The 21,883-nt window shown below is 38.9% G+C and overlaps 1 protein-coding gene across 1 annotated transcript in view; it reads right to left on the reverse strand.

Annotated features, from left to right (window-relative positions):
- The window catches only part of Cntnap4 (contactin associated protein family member 4), a 295,010-nt gene that overhangs the window by 105,176 nt on the left and 167,951 nt on the right, over nucleotides 1-21,883 (reverse strand). Inside the window, 7 exon segments of the mRNA XM_052166567.1 lie at nucleotides 300-449; nucleotides 9,415-9,676; nucleotides 12,695-12,838; nucleotides 13,594-13,725; nucleotides 13,727-13,747; nucleotides 13,749-13,780; nucleotides 14,320-14,523. Of these exon segments, the coding sequence (XP_052022527.1) occupies nucleotides 300-449; nucleotides 9,415-9,676; nucleotides 12,695-12,838; nucleotides 13,594-13,725; nucleotides 13,727-13,747; nucleotides 13,749-13,780; nucleotides 14,320-14,523 (945 nt within the window).

Consider the following 21,883-nt stretch of genomic DNA (forward strand, 5'->3'; position numbering starts at 1 on the left):
GGGCCATTTAACACTAGGAGAATCTAACAAGGCTTGAAGATAAGAACTGAAGAAAGTGACCTACTTAAAATAAATCTCATTATAGAAACAGTAAGCATAAGGAAGTCTGCCTTGTAGGAATTCATTTTAGGTCACAATTTGTCATTTTGATCCACTCGACATTTTCATGTTTAAAGAGAGTTGAAAATTAGTCCCGAGGGTTAGCCCTGCTTAAAGCATGAGAGATATCATCTCCAAGACACAGAAGCAGGAACACAAATATGATCCAATGCACCACATCATGTGACTCCTTTGCTTACCTCCAAAATAAAAGATGCCTGCTGAATTAATCTGCTCAGGCCCCAGCCAAGGAGAAGCAGGGCTAATGTGGCCGTCCACAACCACACTCAGGTGATTCCTTTTAGCAGACAAGGAGACAGAATGCCACTGACCATCATCTAAGCCAGCACCTGGGGAGAGGAGACAGAGGAGTAGCTCTCAATAGTAAACACAAAGCAGTCGCTTTGAACAGCAGTAGACACTAGACTGTATGAAATGTTGGCATCTGCTGCAGACCCACCTTACCTGAGGGATGCATTATAAGACACCCATCCATGCCTGCAACACCATACATACTGTGGCTTCTTCTGAATATACATAGCTATGATACAGTACAACTTACAAAGTAGGCACAGTCAAGCATTAGGCACAGTCAGCCAGCAATAACTCAAGACTAAAATAGAAAAATAGACTGTAGGCATCCTTTAAGCTCTATGAACAGCTTATGTCTGGTATTTTCCATTTAGTATTTTCAGACCATAGTTGGCCACAGTTGCTGAAGCTGTGGAAAGTAAAACCTCAGATAAGGGAATACCACTTAAATTATTCCCCCATACCAAGTGTGAAGGCTGCACCTATAATCCTACAATTTGGGAGGATGGGTGATACAGGAAGATTAGGAATTTGAAGGCAGCCTAGGAAAATAGTAAGTTGAGAGGTAGAGGAGAAAATGAGTGTGTGTGTGTGTGTGTGTGTGTGAGAGAGAGAGAGAGAGAGAGAGAGAGAGAGAGAGAGAGAACCTTATTAGGATAGTATTAACCAAAACTTCAAAATAGAGACCCTGTACATATAAGCAGCTAAGTGTACTAAATGGTTGTTAGTTTTTATTGTTGGTTTTTTGTTTTGTTTTGTTTTGTTTGTTTTACAAGCACATGTCCTTGGGAGAGGATAGTGGTTGCGATAAGGGAAGGAAGGAATGGGAGGTAGATTTGATCAAAACACATTTTCTGCCTATATGAAATGATCAAACACTAAAGACCCCAAAACAATAAATTGTATATTAAATGTTTTTTGAAAGAACACCACATAGATTAAACATAAGATTGTATGCATAGCTTCTACCTAAGATTTCTGGAGAAAACCTTCATGACAAGAGGCTCACAGGAATGCTTTCCCACTAGGATTATCCAACACTCTTTGAATCAAATTCAGAGGAATTTAAGAACTATGACTGTCAAACAACTTAACTCTCTCTCTCTCTCTTACAGTATCTTCCTCACCCCCACTCTTTGTGCATAATAGACACAATTCTAATTAGAGTCACAATTTTATATAAATTTAATATTGCTTTAATAAAAAACAAAGAGTTTCCACTAAAACACAGCCTCTAGTTCTGTAGTCCAAGGCCAAATAGGGAGAGGGAAGCTGAGCTCTCTATGGTGGATTTGCCAGTCACTCTTACAGCCAAAGAGCATCCTAGCCAGTAAACAAAAGTTCTATCACCCCACAAAGCCCAAGGAGACGTTTAAATTGCCTTGTTATACTGAGTGTGGTTCCCTCATAATTACAGTTTGAAAATGCACCAAAACTCTCTTAAATTGGTCACATTGTTCTGTCATGGATATACTAAAAGGGACGCAAATCTTACTCAAGAGTTAAAAGAATACAATTCTATCATCCCAGAAAAGAATTTTTTTGTTCAACTAGGACACAGAAGTAAAGAAGGCAGCCTGGATACTTACATTTAGACCAATTTCTCAGAAGGCACTCAGTTTAAAAGACAGAACGGAGTAATATAACCCACAACTGAGTAAGATTGGACTAAACTCATCAAATGTCCCCAATTCAGCAGGAAAGCGCTTGCTTTAGGAGGCAGAATGCAGATAGCCCCTTACATACTTAATCCACAAGAAAATGTGCTTCTAGCTGGATCTCTGATCCTGTGTGTTTCCAAGCTGTCCCAAAGCATAGGTGTGTCCTCCATGCATGGTTTCAATGTTTCTCCTTATGTTAGGCTGCTGAAGATTTCATTTTCTAATGTATTCTGCACTGATGGTGAGTGACTGAGTGTGCATGCCTGGCCTGGGCCTCTGTCTGTGTGAGAACAATCGTATACATATCACATCATACTCACAGAGGTCAGAAAACCTCTAGCACCAATCCTCTTCCTCCTCTTCCTCCTCCTCCTCCTCCTCCTCCTCCTCTACCTCCTTGAAAGTCTCTTGTTCTGCACTGTGGCATATGCTAAACTGGCTGAATTGCTAACTACTGGGGATTTTCCCATCTCAACTTCCAGTCTTTCCCATGAACACATTTAGAGACACATGCTACCATGTCTGACTTTATTAAGTGTATTCAGGGGTCCAGTCCTAAGTTTTCACTGTTGTTCCCCAAGATTATCAATTATCCATTGAATAATCTCTTTAGCCTTGATTTTTTTATCTTCTTCAGCTACAGAGTTTGATAAATAACCCAAGAAGATTTCAAAACTGTAATCATGGATTTTGTCTCAACCTACCAAGTGCTGGGAACCAAGGTAAGTGCTACCTCATCTGGCTTGTACAGTGATGCTTTTATAACACGTGATAAAATGAACTACTATATAATCAAATGACATGTAACTACAGGTGCATGGACTGAAGAGATGGCTAGTGGTTCGGAGCATTGCCTGCTCTTCCTGAGGACCAGGATTGGACTCCCAGAAGCTACGTGTTATTTCACTATCATCTGCAACTCAAGCCCCTGGGGATCTGATGCTCTCTTCCGATCTTTAAGTCCAGGTGTACATGCAGACAAAACATCCATACACAGAAAATAAACACTGGAATTGAAACATTTAAAAATGTCTATTAAGTGTAATACTTTACAGGGAACTCTTTGTGTTACAACTGTTTCTAAAAGCTGTATTCTGTTTTCACACTCATGGATTTATACAAGTCCTGCAGAGAGCCAGTTGCTGGTCCAAAGAACATGCTTTCTATGGTGATGCCCTGGGCATCTGCTGATTGGGCACAGGACAGAATGAAACCAAAGGCTTGGGGAGGCCTTTAGAATCCTACTTTCCATACTGGAGCCAAGTTAGATTATGAACAAAAGATTGGCAGGACTGCCTACTCTGCAATTTGGCACCATGATATGCATCCATTTAACAAGCCAGCGGGTTATGAACTGGGGCCACACTTTCAGAGAACTCTTTAGAAAGCTGAAATTTTGAGTAATAAACATCATTTACATTGGAGGAGACTTATCGCCTGTCAATGAGATAGACTGCTCAAGTTAAACCATGATCCCTGTTATATCCCAACTGCCCTTACCTAGGAAATCAGGTCCTCTTTCACTTTACTGTCTCTCAGTTGGATAAGAAGCCTCCCCTTCTGTTAAAGGAGGAAGGGAAAGAATCATGCAATTTGCACTTTTCCTTTATTAGGTATATTACACAATTCAATTCTATTGCTACTTGATTGAGTTACTTTTAATAATTGTGACAGAATAGTTAAGAAAGGAAAAGATCAAAATGCTAGAATAATAGCTTACTAATGCTTGCTGCTCTTCTGGAGGACCAGAGTTCAGTTCCCAGCACCCGAACATAGCAGCTCACAACCTACTACTGTAACTCCTTGTAACTCCAGAGGTCCTGAAACCCTCTTCTGGCCTCTATGAGTACCTACCTGCCTACAGGTACACACACACACACACACACACACACACACACACACACACACACAGACATACACACAAAATCTTTTTTAAAAGAAGGAAGGTTTATTGTGGTTTATAGCTAGAAAGCATGGCAGAATTCCTGGTGATGGGAGTATGTAGCTGAGATTATTACCATTCTAGTAGAGGCAGGGGGACGAAAAACAGAAAGAGATCAGAACCAAGGTAGAGTAGGATTATAACTCTCAGTGTCCCAGATCTGGTATCCCACTTCCTTTAATCATGCCTATGCAATCTCAAAGTTTCCACAATCCCAAAACATCACGCGTAGCTGGGGATCAAGAGTCCTAGGCCACGTGCCATGGAGGTGAGCGGGTGTTTCACAAGAAAAATCATAACAGCCATCACTCGTAATTCCTGTTCCATTCTGGGAATCAAGGCCAGTGCCCTGAGGAGGCAAGTGCCCTAGCACTGAGTTTCGACTCATTAGAATCTGGGAAGCAATTGTATTGTTGATATATTAGCAGAATAATAGCTTCAGTAATGTTATCAAACAATTGTTCACAAGTACAATTTGGTGCTTTCTATGCATTGTGCAGTTTACACCACTGAGGTTATTACTCCCACTTTGAGTGTTTAGACAATGAATCTAGGTCAGAGTAAACAATTCCCCCAGGTGCTACCAAGTCAATAAACTAGAAAACGAACCAGAAGCCCTTACCCGACTTTAAAACCCACAATTTACTTTGCCTATAAGGCAGGTGCTCTTGCTATTTTTCTTCATGTCAAACAACTTTGAGAAGGAGAAAAGCCAGTACTGATAATATAACATATGACCATCAGGAAGTTGAGCTTTGAAAAGTTGCCTAGCATACAGGATCAGTAGAAGGACCTGACACTATTCTGTTGAACATAAGTAAACCCCCAGAATGCCAACATCAGTCAGTATGTTACAATAGGATCATGAGAAGAAAAACAAGACCAGGTCTAGGATGCCTGTGGTGGTACAAGCCTGTAATCTCAGCACTCAGAAGAAAGAAACAAGAAAAGGACTGTAAGTTCAAGGCCAACTCTGTCTACATAGCTTGTAAGACCCTGTCTCAAAGCATCAAAAAGACTAACAGATAAATAAAAATAGCACTATCTCAAAATCTTGGGTGTGCATAAATCAAAAAAGAAATAATATTAATGTGCAATTCACAGAAATATCAAATATTTCCCTGCCTTGAAGAATGTGAATGACTACTGTTGCTGTATGGATGGTCAATGTCCCACTGCAGGTTCATAATCTGCAGGTCTATGGTGATGCAACTTTGAAACTTTCAAGAGGTAGAGCCTAGCTAAAGGAAGCAGGTCACCAGGACTAAATTTTGAAAGCTATGGACCACTTCCTAGTTCTGGCCTTTCTGCTTCCTGAGCAGATGTAGTGGGAGCAGGCTCCTCTATCACACAGGTTCATTCCTATTGTAATGAAGTATACTGGTTCAACATGCATTTCCCAGCAAGCTGGACTGAAACTCCCTAAAGCCACGAGCTAAAAGCAAGTCCTTCCCCCTTTAACATTGTTTCCACCAGGTAGGGTGGTCTGAGCAATGCATACTATGCTACAGGAATGACTAATTTTCCTTTTGTCAATTCCTTCATCTTGATTCCATTCTTCCATCCCTCTAGATTAAAATGAGAAAAATATCAAGCACAGTTGCCCTTATGTCCCAAGACCATTTAAACAGCAGCCAAGGTTTTGTTTCTAGATACCACCAGTCAGTGAACACAACCCCAAGGTTTATACCGTTCTTCATACAGTTGCATCAAGCTGCTCCTGGGAGTCTCCAGGTATGTCCCTAGTCTTGTGACAAGTCACAGGACTCAATGTGTTCAGACTCCAAATGTTTGGGTGATTTAGGGAGGAGAAACACTGTCAACTACAAAAGCAAGACCTAAATAATAAATAGAAGTGCTTGCGATTGCAGATGACAGGGAGAATGGGATTGTTCCAGAACCTTCTCTTCCTCAACCAAACTCCTCGACCCATGTTTTCGGCTCAAACTGCATCACCACAGAAATTATAGCAAGAAGGAGTTTTTATCTGCTTTCTTCCGTAATCGCCAGGGCCTATCGTAAATTGCTATAGAAACGGTCTGACAGCTTAGCTGCCCTTGGCCTCTGCTGAGACTGTAACAGGCATCTAGAAGAGAAGATGGATAAAGAAAAGAACTAAGCCTGTCACTAAGAGTAGATCCTCTGCAAAGGCGCAGAAGGCAATTACATGTATGCCATCACTCAAGGAACCTCTGAAGAGTGGTACCCATTCCCAAGTACACCTCCGCACTCTGAAATCACCAGCAGTCCTACACTTAGCATTTTCACTAGCCAGAATAAAGGATCCAGATTGCTAGATAGCTCCTGTCAAAGTGAAAACATGGGGGTCGTTGGTGACGGCCACTTCAGTGGAGGGCAGAAGTTTAAAGGCGACAGGTTTACAGTAGGAAGGGAGGAAGAGTTTAACAAGGAAAAGTGATGAGATAGAACTCTAAAAAAAAAAAAAAAAAAATGCCTTTTTCTGGGTGAGACATACCAGGAGGTCTGTACCACTGCCAGGAACACAAGAATTGCAAATGTCTATCAAAATAGCAGACACACTTCAGATAGCACAGGCGAGCTTATGGCATGGAAAATTCTGCTACAGAACCAAAAAGCTCGGTCGTGGGACTGGTTTTCACCATTAGGCAAAATACAAAAACCATTGTAGGAGCCTCCAACTTGACAACAAAGAATTTCATTTTCAACAAGAAAATGCAATGTCTTTGTTACATTAGGTCCTTGATGTCATCTGGATAAGCTTTGATTTGACATCTCTAACAATAACAAGGGCTGAAAATATCTTGTGTCATGAGGAATTTCAAAGCACTAGTAAAATGTTTCATGATTTAGGCTAATATCCTATCATTAATATTTCAAGGATGGCTTAGGTTCACATAATATTTTCAAATTCCAAATGACAATTTGTCACTGGCACATTCCATTACAAACTTAGCCTGATAATTCAAATATTTGCATAATTCAGTTCTTTCTCCATATAATTTGGAATTTTTCACTATAAAAGGTAAAAATATTTTGAAAATCTCAAACCCTTAAGATTGCTATTTTCTATGTATAATAACTATGAATATTTAAGCCATCCTTATATAATGAAAAGATTTAGTATAATATAATACCACAAGTTTTCACAAATAGGTCATTTCCTATGGGAAAAGAAACTGACCAGGCACATTTATTTGTAAATGAAAAGTCTATTTGCTTTATTGAAAATTATAAAAATTAATATGTATATAATAAACCCACTTGGGATTCACTTGATAATGTTTGACAATCAAATCAATTGCTGAATTGTAATGACTTTAAATAAAGCCATATATAACTGTGTGATTTGTATTATGTGATACTAAATCTTTTCATTACATAAGGATGGCTTAAACTTCCATAATTATTAAATATATAATTTTTGAAAGACACTGGAAAAATGAGAGTGGAGAGAGTTGCTAGGCCAACATTTGCTATTTTCAGTGTAATATATTTTGGTACGCTGACACTTAGCGTTAGGTTCCTTATTATAAGCTATGAAAATAATCATATAAAGTCACATGATAACATAATGGATTATGCCGTGTCTGTATTCAAACACACATTTAGAGACTTTTAAAATCATGTAGGGTATTCTTTACAGTGCAATACCTAGTAATTTATTAACTATATATTCCTGTAAAAAGGTTGGGAGTGAGTTAGCTTCACGCGGCTCGCTACAGTAATGCTGTACCGAAGCACTTTCTTTTAGATATTGAAAATTAGGCTATGGCCATAACTACTTCGGAGGATATCACATACATCACAATACGCTACACACTAATGACAAGCTTACATTTTAAGACTCTTGTTTTAGGAGTCTCTTAATTATTCAATATGACACTGATTAATTTATGTCTTTTTTGTGCAGACTACAAACCTACCACATTGAACATTACCTAAAAAGTCACAGCATAGTACCTCTAAAAAATTATTATTAATGCTGACTTTCTAGGACCCTAACTTAAACTGCAGTGATACAGAAACATGAGTAGCAATAAAAACATACAAACATTAGGTCCATGTGCTGGTTGGCTGGCTTCATGTCAACTTGACACAAGCCAGAGTTATTTTGGAAGTGGGAACCTCAATTGAAAAACTGCCCCTACCAAATTGGCCTGTGGATAGTCTGTGGTACATTTTCTTGATTGACAATTGATGTGGGAAGGCCAAGCCCACTATGGGTGGTATTACCTCTTGGTTAGTGGTCCTGGATACTTGCAGGCAGCAGACTGAGCAAGACATGGGGAGAAAGCCAGTAAGCAGCACTCCTCTATGGCCTCTGTATCTCAACCTCCAGATTCTGGCCCTGAGTTCCTCTGATGATGCAGTGTGAAAAGGAAGTGTATGTGTAGTAAACCTTCTCCACTCTTAATTCCCTACGGTCATGGTGTTTTATCACAGCAATAAAAACCTAGCTAAGTAGCACGGTAGCACCAATTTGTATACTTGTTCTTCCTATTAGCTTCAAACTCTATTTTAACTTTTCTCATTTTTTTTCCTTCCCCAATCATATTCTATAAATGTTGGTCATAGTTAATATAGAGGAGTAGTACAATAGCATCTATAAATTGTTGTTAAAGATCATTTATTAAATTAATGTAGCAATTTACTCCAATGTGACCTCTACCTGCCAGCAGTGGATGCTATTCTATATATGAAAAAATATGATGGAGATTCCTTGTTGCGAGCTATATAATTTTAATGAAGAGACAAAAATATCCCTTACCCACAGCTCTGACCTAGATTGAACATTAATTTTCATGACACAAAGCCACCTTAATCATATTACCTCTAATTGACAAATGGACACTGTATTATAAACGAATACAGAGAATGTCAATTGGCACCCAAACAGCAACTTTTGTACAAACCTCTCTAAAAATATATTCAACCATTGCAAGGTACATTTGCATATTAGTATAAAAGGATATAGATAGATATAGGTGGCTGTGTGGCCTTCATCATGTTCCACACGAAGTTGGAAAATAGCTGTTTAACAGTCCAATTTTTCTCTGAAAGACATCCAGTTAACTTATTGGCCGGTTTGGGGGGCCATTCACTGCTCCCCCCAAAGCCCATTTTCTCCTGCTAGGTTTATGACTTGTCTGAGTTGGCAAAAGGGTCGTAGATGGAAATTTCTGCTCCCTCATCATTATCAACTATGCTAATAGGAACTTTGAATACTGGAATCACATTTAGAAGAAAATTGGAATCAAGTTCCTCCAAGGAAAGGTACTGATAATCTTATTAACTCAAGTATCCATTTATTAAACAAATATTAATTTTTGGCTATGCATAAAATTTATAGAGAAGGGACAGAGAGATAATGAAATCTTTCAAATCCATATGCTTTGCCTGCAGGGAGACATTTATTACCTGCTGTGATGTCACTGGGTGACTTTCCTGGCTGGTGAAGATTCAGTTTAAGTTTCCCATCACTGAGCAAGAGGAGGAGGCCACCTGACCCCAGCTGGAGTTCACTGAAGAGCAGAAGTCCCGCCTTATTCCAGGTTCGGAATTGAAAACTGGCTGAAATGGCTTCCTCTTTGGAAGATGCTGGGAGGACCAAATAACTCCTGGTGCTCAGAAAAGTCAGAGGCATAGACTGTGGTTGTGAACAAGAAAATGAGGCATTTCCCTGAGGACAGAGGACAAGAAAAGGCACTCAGCTCAGTACCCTCCTCCATATAGAATCAAGTTTAAATGCTCATAAAGTCTGGTTAGCAATATAATGTCATTCTAGCCTGAAAACAATTGGCTGTTACCATGAAGTAACATTGGCTGTTACTATGGAGGTTTGGATCTTTGTCATCTATCTTAAAATTCCTTGAAGGGTGTTCCCAGGCTTTCTCACCATTCTTCAACCTTAGTTGGACTTGCAATGAAATCAACTTTATTGAGAAGAATAAACACTGAACTTTTATTTTATACAACCATTACATTTTATGTGTATGAAAGGTTAGAAGTTTGAGAACACAAATGCTAACTGCTAACATGTAAACATACAGAGCAAAGGGAATGTTAAGACTATTAAACCCTACGGAGATGGGAACAGTTATGGGTTTAAGTTCAATCCTACAATCAACACTTTATTTGGATAGCTGCCCCGTTCTGCCTTACAAACAGCATATCCTCTTGTCCAAGAGCAATAGGGGTTCTTGGCACAAGTGCTGTAGACAAACATCATTTAGGACAAACTATACATATCTGTCTATGTTTTCCTTTAAGTTATCTCCCTTTAATTTAAAAAGTTATGAAATTAAAATTGTACTGTGTGTTAGAAACATACAAAGAGAATGAATTCACAGAGAATTTGGGATAAAATCATTCCTATAATAAATATTCTTGTGACGTTCTTTGGGATTTTCTGCACAACATGAGATTCAATTTGCATATTTTGAATTTTGAGCAATGAAAGAAATTAATGAAAATCTATTTAAATCTGCATTTTATTATCAGAATAGTCAAATTGGAAACCATGTTTCCCAGAATTTCAATTTTTGCTTCTAGCTAAAAGTTCCTTCAAAACCCAGAATGATATTTGACAATAAAACATCAGCCACTTTGCCCCAAGGGTGTTGGGAATCACAGACAGTGGAGGATGAGCAGAAGCCTTCAGTGACACACACTGCTTGATTGCTAGCAGAAAGACTGAAGTCGCATCCTCCAGAACCCATGCCAAAAAGCCAGGCTTGGGACTTGGTAGATGCCCAATGGTCAAAAGGCTTGCTATACAAACTTGAGGACTGGAGTTTGGATGTCAGAATCTGACATAGATGCTAGATGGGTAGGAAAGCCACCAGTAATTCCAACCTGAGAGGACTCAGTGACAGGGAGGTCCCCAGTGCAAGCTGGCTAGCAGCAAACAGGCAAGCTCTGAGTTTGATCAATAAAAACAGCCTAAATGAATGAGCTGGAAATGATTCCAAACAGCAGCCTCCAGACTCTACTTGCACACATCCACATATATTCAAAATAAGCAAAACAACAACAACAACAACCCATGCATACACACACACAGACCTCAAACACACGCATGGTTTGCCCCACATCCTAATCCCTCCGATTCTGTACCACCTCTTTATGGTCCTGCTGGTCCTGCTGGTCCTGCTGGGCAGCAACAAGCCAAGCTGATGTCCAGCCCAGATGTGTATCATGGATTTACTAGGGACAGAAGGTATCCAGAGGCAACAGCTCCTGTAGAACACCCAGAAAGCTGCCTGCATAAGCCACAAATGCTCTGCCAGCTCTACTTGGTCCATTCATGCTGCAGCTTCAGTTAGAGACCTTCTCCTGCCAGGCTTTCACTCCCTGGTTCCTCTGCTAAGTCCTAATTATACCCCGCTCTGCTATTGCTTCCCTGATTGAGCCGTGACCAACAACAGTTAGAGCTCCATGTTGCCATATTTCCATAGACTTGGGGTATAACGGAGTCTAGACAACACTGCTAATTAGACTGCTTGGAAGCTACGATGTACCAGCCTATAAGTTATTTGTGATGAATGGCCGTGATAAATGCAAAAGTTTCTTGTGTCTTGCCAACACACCAGAAAACTACCTAATTCTTGAGGCTCTGTGCTCATCCAATGAGCTGGTCAAGCAATAACTTCTTAAAGAAACTAGATAGATAGATAGATAGATAGATAGATAGATAGATAGATAGATAGATAGATAGATAATCTACTGAGAGTAATAATATCTCCACAAAACTGAAACAGTCACAACAAAATTAAAATCATATCATAATAGAATTTTAAAATATTTTTCATACTATTTTTTAATTTATGTAGCACAGTTTTCTCCACATTAAAACATTCCAGCTAAGAGATTCCATCTAAGGCTCATGATTCAAGAAGTAAACAACAAACGAAAAAGTCACCACAGGTCTTAGATAGCCCTGGCATTATAGATGTCATAAACAGCTGCTAGGGAGGAGTCTAATCAGTCAACCTGTGCGGAGAGAACTCTAGAATTGCAGCCTTGTGACTCATCTCCTGTGTTAGGGTGGCCTCTTCTGTGTTGCAGCTGCTTTTGAGTCAGCCTCACTTGTGTAAGTAACCTGGTGCTTCCCATATTCCTATTCATGACCCCATTAGAAACTCATCAGTTAACCAAGTTAGACTCTGGTACAAATATTACTTTGGTCTGTCATGAGTTCCCTTTCTGGTGAAGAGGTAGGGGTGTGTGTGTGTGCGTGTGTGTGCGTGTGTGTGCGTGTGTGTGTGTGTGTGTGTGTGTGTGTTTCTAACCAGAAAATCTATCATACATTTACTTCATATAAAAGTAAATACATGGCCAGGTGGTGGTGGTGCATGTCTTTAACCCCAGCACTTGAGAGGCAGAGGCAGGTGAACCTCTGTGATTATGAAGCCAGCCTGGTCTACAGAGTGAATTCCAGAATAGCTGGGGCTACACAGTGAATCCCTGCCTCAAAACACAAATTAATTAACTAATGAAAATAAGTATATGGAAAATACTTCTGTTTTGTGAATTATAACTCCACCAAATAGAATTAATCTCCTATATGTTTGCTGTCAACCAAAGAGGAATTTTAAATAAGAGCCAATTCTAAAACATATTAAACAAGACTCTTAAATGGAGCAATTTTATTTGGAAAAGATACACCTTACTCATCCCTTCAGTTGGAGGTTCTTACCGTAGTGATGATCTGAGGGCTGTGTTGCTTGGCCAAGCCAATGACATCCACTCCATTATAAAAGAGGTTTTCTATACATCCATGAAAATGTTTATATGGCAAGGACACTGATTTTGCAGGTGCTGAGATCCCTCCAAAGCTGATCTTAGAAAGAAAGATGGCATCAATAATATTGTTTAGTGATTTTTATGATAACCTGCTTAAATAATTATGATTAGCAATTACAGCAATAGTCATCTTGTAGATAACTTTACAACACCACACATAGAAAAAAATTAAGATACCAACTTTTAAAAACAAATTTATGTGCATTCAGTCTTCATTTGGGTGACAGTTTAATTATTCTTCCAAGTCGCTAATCACACCTGGTTTTGCTATTTATTGCTTAATGAAGAAAAATGCACTTTTCTATTCACAGTAGAACTTGGACTATTTAATAAGGTACCTAATTATAATAGTTTATTTTGTATATGTTCCTAGCACACATTGCTATTTGCATATTTAAATCGGACATTAACGAATTAATCTGTTTTCTGTTGTATTCTACCATAGATCTGCATTCCTCAGGAGTAGAACACAAGGAAGTCAGATCATGCATTCCAGATTTGCCTGCAGCAATGAAAGCTCATCATTGAAAACATGATCTACACATGAGGTACGGTGACTATACATGTCAGGTGAGTGATGCTTGTGTGCTATAATGCTACATATAAATATACAATAAATGATGAGCCTCGAGTTCAGTGTGAAAGTGAGTTAGACCTCCATGGGAAGGCCTCATCAGCCTGGGAATTTATTCTGAAGGTGTGCTTTTATAGCTTTTGGGGGGGGGGAGGGCTGGGAAATTAAACTATACATACATCATCAAATCTGTATTAATTGAAATGTAACCACCACACCTCATAATCAAGATCCAGGTAATTGAATTCTCCTTGGGCATGGAAGTGACGCCTGTGCTCGTCCACTGTAAAGTTGACCTGCTTGCCCAGTCTCTGGATGAGCACAGAATGCCAATGTTGATCATCCAATAGGGCTGCCGAGTGTGAGGTTGATCAGTGGTGGAACTAGAAGTCAGTCTAGCTTCACCTAGAAGAAATAAATACATAACAGCCCTGTGATCCAGTTCAAAGGGGTGGGGAGCTCCCCTCTGATGGATCAGTATCGCTGACAGTCATTTGTAACCTTCTCCTATGCGTGCCGACCTGAACACTAATGTGGACTTACCTCCAGCTTGATTATAATGATCTCTCAACCTTGCTGTAATTTCCTCCACTGTTAATTCTTTCTATTATTATTACCCATTGCAAGCTCATTTTCTATGTAAATTTTATCTTTGCTACAAGCTCATTATTTTTACTGCTGTAATATTTTTCAATGACCCATCCCATTCTTTACGATGCCAGGAAATAACTGCAGAGCTCCATCAGCGTTATGGGGAGCGCAGTCAAAGTGGGGTTTGTGTAGTTTGCAGACATGAATCCTATGAGCCCTGGACATACATGCAAGTCCTTCAGTGGGGAAATAAGGTACTTTAAATGTTAAAGGAAGCGGGCTATGGAAACATCAAGTTACATAAGTGAAAAGCAAAGATGGGACTTTCCAAGAGCCTCAGCACGTGACTTTACCTGAATCAATAAGTAAGAAGAGCTTTCCTCGTCTTAACTCCAATGTGATATGATCTCCAGCAGGCCCCGCCCTGTGCAGCAGGATCCCATCGCTCTCCATGGTTTTAAATTTCAAAGATATGATGTCTCTTATTGGACTCAAGGAGTTTTGATCAAATCTGTAGAGGAGGGAACTTTTTCCATCAAGATCAATCACGACCGACCCTAGAGACAAACAGTGAATGTCATCATTGTACAGATAGATATGGTTTACACTGAAAACTGGTGACTATTGTAGTGTGTGTGTGTGTGTGTGTGTGTGTGTGTGTGTCTGTGTGTCTGTGTGATGTAAGGCCAACAAATATCTCATAACATCAAAACCCCAAATTGATTCAATTCTATTTGAATCTTTTTAACTACTCACGAAACTCAAGATTTTGAAACACTCTTTACATGCAGGCCTAAAATTTTCTTAAGTTACTAAAGTCTAGCCTTACTCTACAAAAGAAAAAAATCAGAAAATGATTACAATGAACATATAGAATCATTTTATAATATATATTTAAAATCATCAATAGTTTAATAATGGTCTTGGACTGGTAAAATTAATTTGCAGGGGAGGGGAGGCTCTAGGCAAAAAGTGGTTTGAATATCTCAAAATTCTTCCAGACATGTGATGTATCTATCAAAGACAGCATCCATACATCCATACATGAATGTATATATAATACCACTTTAAGCATATATTAAATGGGCCTTATGCTCTGTCCTATTATATTATTTCCATGGCCAAGTGATAGTATTTAAGGACAAGGCTATTTTCTGCCTTCTCAAAGGCATCATTTGAAAGGCACCAGCCTAATGGTATTGTAGGGCTTATACTACTGCATTTATGTCATACGTTGACATCAACCTGTTTTTCAGCTTTATGACAGTGTCTTACCTACTCATTGTCAAGCTCCCTTGTATTCAGTTCATCTTTAAAATGTGTCATGTTACACTAGTAACATAATAGTACATCTGTCAAAATCAGTTGTTCCCCCAAAAGACACAAATGAAACCTATAATATTCAGGAATCCTTGCTGTATTTTCTGTTTCACCAGTCAAAGATATTCTAAAGCAGTTATCCTTGAGAGTACAGTGATATAACTGAAGAGAAACCCAATCAAATAAGGCACATTTTCTTTCAATGTGTCAGCTGACTTCTTTCAGTCGACAACATGACATAGCTTATTCAACATATTTCATTGATGACATTATTATAGTTACTTCTATTCCCAACTCTGTATTTGATTCAGACTAATAACTGCACCCCAGAAACTGTTAATCACCCCCACCAAACCCCTATATTTTCCCATTATTCTATGAAGCTAAAGACTCAGGGGTCTGATTGTTTCTTTTTTTTTTTTTCATCTTGCTAATATGCTTATAAAGAATTCATTCACCAAGTACACATGAATAAACATCACATTCCTTAGAAAGAATAATGTTAGCTGAACAATCATTCCTTGTTATATAGTTGAATGAATGTGCGTGGCTTAAACGTAACTCTTTGTCAAACACAAATGATGTTTTCTACCATTACTAGATGGCAATAAATTAAGAAAAATTTCAGCCAGATAGACTTTAAATGCTGACACATTTGGAGCAATGCAGTTATCTCTGACTTAATGTATTGCTTAGAGGCAACTATCAGAGTAATGATTTTATTTTAGATAAAGACTATTTTTGGAATTAGCCACCAAGAGATTTTTTCCCCCATAAAAACCATCCATGTTACTTTAGCCTACTATTTCTTTTCCTCTCTCTTTTTCACTATTATTATTACATTATAATGGTTGTATCCATCTTCCATGGCACCTCAAGCTTTGGGGCCTGGAATACTTCCATCAGCAAAACAAGGTAACGGGGTGGGTGGGGTGGAGGAAGAAAGAAAAGAAATCTTAGATAATGGATGCCTAAAGCAACGGGCAATGTTTTGTCCTTCAACTGAAGTCACTTGACATTCTCCCTGACCTTTACCTACTTTTGACATAACAAGTATATGGATATGTGCACCGATGAAGTCATTTACTATAAGCATACTCAGTCTACCGTGTCTGAGATTATTGCATTGCTATAGGCTGGGAAGAAAATGTTGAAGATCAGTATGTCCATTTGGAGCTTAGACCCAGAGAAGGTGAACAAATACATCCATAAAACCATTACAGAGAGTAGCTAATGGAGAAAACAGGGACAACTGGCCAGGAAACTCAGAAAAGGGCTTACTTAGGTGTCAGACCTAGAAATCTGAGTCGAGCAAGTTCTTGTCAACAACGTGGCCTCTCTCTACAGTTTCAAACCCTGTATCTTCTCTTCATGGACTAGACAACTCTTGAGGCATTTAATTTCAAAAAGACTATATATTCTCCCAATTATGTTTGCAGTTGCTATCACAAAATCAAAATCAAAGATTATTGAGAACCTACTATGACAATAATGCTCTGGAGGAGGAGGTGAAGTACCTTCAAATGAGGTGCCTCCAAGGTGGGGGGGGAGGGTGTAGAAATAGGGAAATGAGCATATTGGTGACAATCCCCTCACACATTTAGCATGCATATAAGCAATGCTTTTCAGAAGGATGGAAAGGGCGGAGAGCAATGGAGTAGCCCACATGCAATAATATCAAGATGAAATTCAGTTTGATCCCTGACATTTTCATATTAATGAAATGTTACACTCACTGACAACCATTCACCTTTTTATTATTACATTTACAAAGTTATTTATGCAAACATCTGACAGTGAAATATAGTACTGAACTATCAGCATAAAGTGCTGTAGAATGATAAATAAAACACCCTGATTAGGTTTCCAGGGTTTCTTTGTTGTTTGTTTGTTTGTTGACTTTTTGTTTTTGTCAACTTGAAACAAGTTAGAGTCTTCTGGGCAGAGAAAACCACAGGTGCAAAAATTCCTCCATCAAACTGACTGTAGGCCACCCTGTGGGGTATTTTCTTAATTAGTGATTGATATGATTGATATGGGAGTGCCCAGTACTTAGTTAGTTAGTAAGTAGTTCTTTCTTAGTCTGTATATTTATACACCTCATGGCAGGTGGTCCTGAGGCACATGAGAAAACAGGTGAAGCCAGTCACAGAGTACAAGCCAGAAGCAAGGTTCCTTCATGGTCATGCTTCCGGTTCTGTCTCCAGTTCCTGCCTTAGGTGCCTGCCCTAACGCCTTCAATGATGGATAGCAACATGGAAGTATACATGAAGCCAACGCAGTCCTCTCCAAGTTGCTTTTGGTCACTGTTTTGTTGCAACAGAAACTCTAATGAAGACGTGAAAACAAATGATAGATCTGGAACCTTCTTCTCTAACCTATCTGCTCCCTCTCATAAAAGAAACTTCTGTGATTTCACAGGGTATCCTTAAAAAAAAAAAAAAAAAAAAAAAAAAAAAAAAAAAAAAAAAAGGTAATACCCAGGAATTGCATCTTCACAGCATCTTTGCTTGACAAGGTTCCATAATAATTTTATATTTGGGTTTTATAGGCTAAGATTTGTGTTCTTATGGAAAAAATACTTGACATATATAAAATATGAGAGGAGAGATTCATTTGGGCTCTTGTTTTCAGAGGTCTCTAGCATGTCAGGGATGGGTGTATCTTTGACACTGAAGTTTGAAGCGGAACCCCTCATATTATGGGGGACCAGAAAACAGAGAGAACAGGCAAAACATCAGCCCATATAAAACCTTCAAAGGCCTGGACCTTGTAGCAGACTTTGGCCAGCCAGGATGCATCTCCTAAAATTGCCACTGTGCTGTGTAGATATTGCCAGTGGCATTGGGACATATACTCAGATACAAGTCTGGGGACATCTCATATTCAAACAATAATAGTGGGGGTGGTTGTTTTCTGTCTCACAGCAAATTACTTAACCTCTTTGTCTTGCTTCTTCATGCATGAAATGAGCGTTAACAGCATATTCTCCACAGGTTTGCTGTATGAGTGTTTATCCACAGAGTAACAAGTAATCAATGAGTGCTCATTGCTGCTAACACTAGCCTATTATTTATTATTAGGATATTGAGCAGGAAAAGAGGTGCTCAAAATAATTAAATACTTGGGTGGATTTCTGATTCTTTAAAACATAATGAATTTCTGGAAAGCACACACACTCACACATTCACACACACATATTCACCTATACATAAGCATATACACATGCATGCAGACATGAACATACATGCACATACATACACACATACCATATTCACATAGACACATGCATATGCCATACATGGGCACACACATGCACATACACATGCATGCAAAGCACACACACACACACACACACACACACACATATACAGGGATGCTCTTCAGTTATCAGTAGCATTGCCAGGTTATGCAGAGAGAGTGATTAGAGCCTGCTCTGGGTTCTGTGACACTTTCTCTGTCAGCTTCTGCTCAAGCTGATTTACCACAGCAGCTGTTGGTGACCTGAATCCTCCTCAGTGAATACTGCCAGCTCAAATCTGCTTAATTTAATTTAATGCAAGAATTGAGGAAAGAAGAGACTCAGAAGGACTGTAGGCCCAGAGACCAGTTCTCCTTGTGACTCAGTATATGATCTATTTTATTTATATGATATAGAAATGTAATGTTCCACGGAATGGAAAGCTTTCCAATAGAAAATATACAAATGTCTTTCACCGGAGCTGTGTGGGAAGGGAATGCTCCTGAAATGGGCACCCAACCTGCCTTCCTTCAGCACATATTTATGGAGAGCTCTCTGCGAGCACAGAGGTAGATGAAGCATTGCATGAAAACAAAGCACACTCCTTTATATTTTTCAAAAACCGTACTGCCTATGAGAAGACACACATCCCTGAGATGCAATTATTCATGCTTTTGTTCAGAGCTTTGCTTCTGGATCAGGGCAATATCCCCAGTGCTGTCTAAGATGCGCAAGACAGCCAATCTACAACATCCTCTGTGGAGGTTGTCAGCTGAGCAGCAGAAATGCTTCACCTGCCTGAGCAGCAGACACTGTCTCTACCTGTATATACTTCCTGGGGAAAGCCTCTTATCATTTTGAGGTATTCTCCTATGGCTGACTCTCCTTACCTAACCCTGCATCCTGTCCCACTCCAAAAATTTGAGCATTCTTATCTTAAAGGACTGCCACATTTGAAAGTAATTTTCTCCCCTGACCCCAAGTGGATTACTAACAACAACAACAGACAAAAAAAAAATCTAAGAGGGTGACATTTTATATTGAGCTCTTTAGACCAGTCACAAAACAAACTGGACCAACAAGATGGCTCAGTAGATAAAGATTCTTCAAATGTAAATGACCCACATTTAATCCCCAGGACCCACTTGGAAAGAAATGACTCCTGCAAATTGACCATTGTCCATGAGCATACCACAGTACACACACAGAGAAACACACTAAGTAGTTTTTAATTTTTTTAAATAAACAAACTAAATAATTTTTTTCTTGGGTATTCCATAAACACTCGACATCTTGAGCTCTTCCAGGCTGACATTGGTTAGGAATCTGTGGACTCCTAACTTTGAGATCCAAGAACACAGTCTCCCGCCATGAGGCTGACATAGGTGACAGCATCGAGAAGATTTGACAAGAAGAACACGTAGGATACTGAGGCCTATTTTCCAAAATCAAATAACCTCATTGCCTACTGAATTGTACTGGGGAAAATGAATACATTTTATTTATTTATACTACAATTGGTTCTTGAAGAAAGTTGCAGAGGTAGGAAAGATTTTTCCCTGAAAGATACTTCGAGATAAATTGATTCTGTGAGTTACACTGAGAATCATAGCATTATTGATGAGGACAGATGACTAAAAACTTAAAAGAGAAAGATGGTAGTAGAAAATGCACAAACTGGAAAATCATTCCTCCAATAAGAGAAAATTAATTTTATTTAAAGGTCATGAAAGGATTCTTCTTGAAAAAGATAATGAAGTCTTCTGTTCATTTAGGGTAAAATTACCCTCCAAAATATAAATTGAATAAGAATTTTTATCTTTAGCGGCTGGAGAGACAGCTCAGCAGTTAAGACTTCCTGCAAGAAGACCTTGTTCTGAAACTGAAACTTTGTCAGTTTTCTCACAACTAGCTATAGATCTAGGGGGATCTGACAGCCATCTTTGGCCTTCAGGGGCATCTATAATCAGCTGTGCATATACTCAGATACACACACACACACACAGGCACACACTAAAAGAGCTTTATCTTTAAAGATCAAAGAATAAAATTAATACAAGACCTTCTATGAGCTGGAGAAAGGGGCTATAGGCCAAGTGCTTCTTGGTTAAAAGTGAAGTCAGCTTTTAACAGCAATCATACTGTTTCTTTATGTGAGAATTATTACCCATGAATTACTAAACTAAGAAATATAAATCAAATGGAGTCACCGTTAAACTATTATATAGTGAGATATTTAAGCAGCAGGGTGATGGATAGGCACTTGAGACCTGCATTACTGAATCAGGTTGGAGACCAAGCACTCAAGAAATCAACAGGAAATGGGTTATACTATTTTTGCATAGAAGCATAAAGGAACCAAGGATGATTTAAGGGACTCCTACTTCTAAAACATCTCAAATGAGGACCGTAAAATGGAAGGAAAAATAGAAGCGAGCTCTACACTGAACCACAAAGCACAGTGACTCTTCTGCCATGACTCTAAATAGATGGAGGTAAAGTCAGCGACAGGTTAAGGTGCTGAACATGCCTTCTATACTTAGATATCCATCGCAACTAACTTTCTGGGTAGATGAAACCAGTAGCATGTGCTCTGGCAAGACCATTTTAGTAGGTTGTCGGAAGATACAAGTTGTATTTCAGTCTCTGGCTTTATTAGTAACTTCCATGATGTTTCCAAAGTCAGCTAAATATTTTTTTCCTTACATGGAAGATGAAGAGATTAAATATCATGTTTCATATTATCAAAGGTTCTCTGGAGATCAAATGGAAGTACCACAGTGTCCCAACATGGATGACAGTCATATTATTTTTATAAGAATATCTACAATCAGTTATTCACCTCAATGATGTCTCTCTCCTTTAATCAACTGTTACATTGTGAAGGTAATGAATTTGCTTTTGTGCCCTATCTCGTTATTTAGTTTATATGAAAATATATTTAAAGATTTATTCTTAATTATGTGAATGCATCTGTGTTAGGTTTATGCACATGAGTGCAGTGTTGTCAATGGCCAGAGAAGGTACCAGATGCCTTGGAACTGAGTTAACAGGCAACTGTGTGCCTCCTGATATGGATGCAGGAAAGAGAACTTGGACCTTCTGAAGGAGCTGTCCATGCTCTTAACTACAGAAGCATCTCTCTGGAAACTATATAAAAAATACCTTTCATTCTTCTATTTATCAATTTTTATTTCATATAGATTATGCCACATGGTACATGACACCATGGAAGCCACTGTTTCAACAGTGATCACATCCTGCCCTCAAAAAGTCCGTCAAGTGAAAGACGCAAATCTACTTACTGAGCCCAGGCGTACCTTCAAATTATAAACGGCATATGAAAGCAGAGTTAC

The sequence above is a fragment of the Apodemus sylvaticus genome, chromosome 21 (assembly GCF_947179515.1).
Source record: "Apodemus sylvaticus chromosome 21, mApoSyl1.1, whole genome shotgun sequence".
In the NCBI taxonomy this organism is placed as follows: Eukaryota; Metazoa; Chordata; class Mammalia; order Rodentia; family Muridae; genus Apodemus; species Apodemus sylvaticus.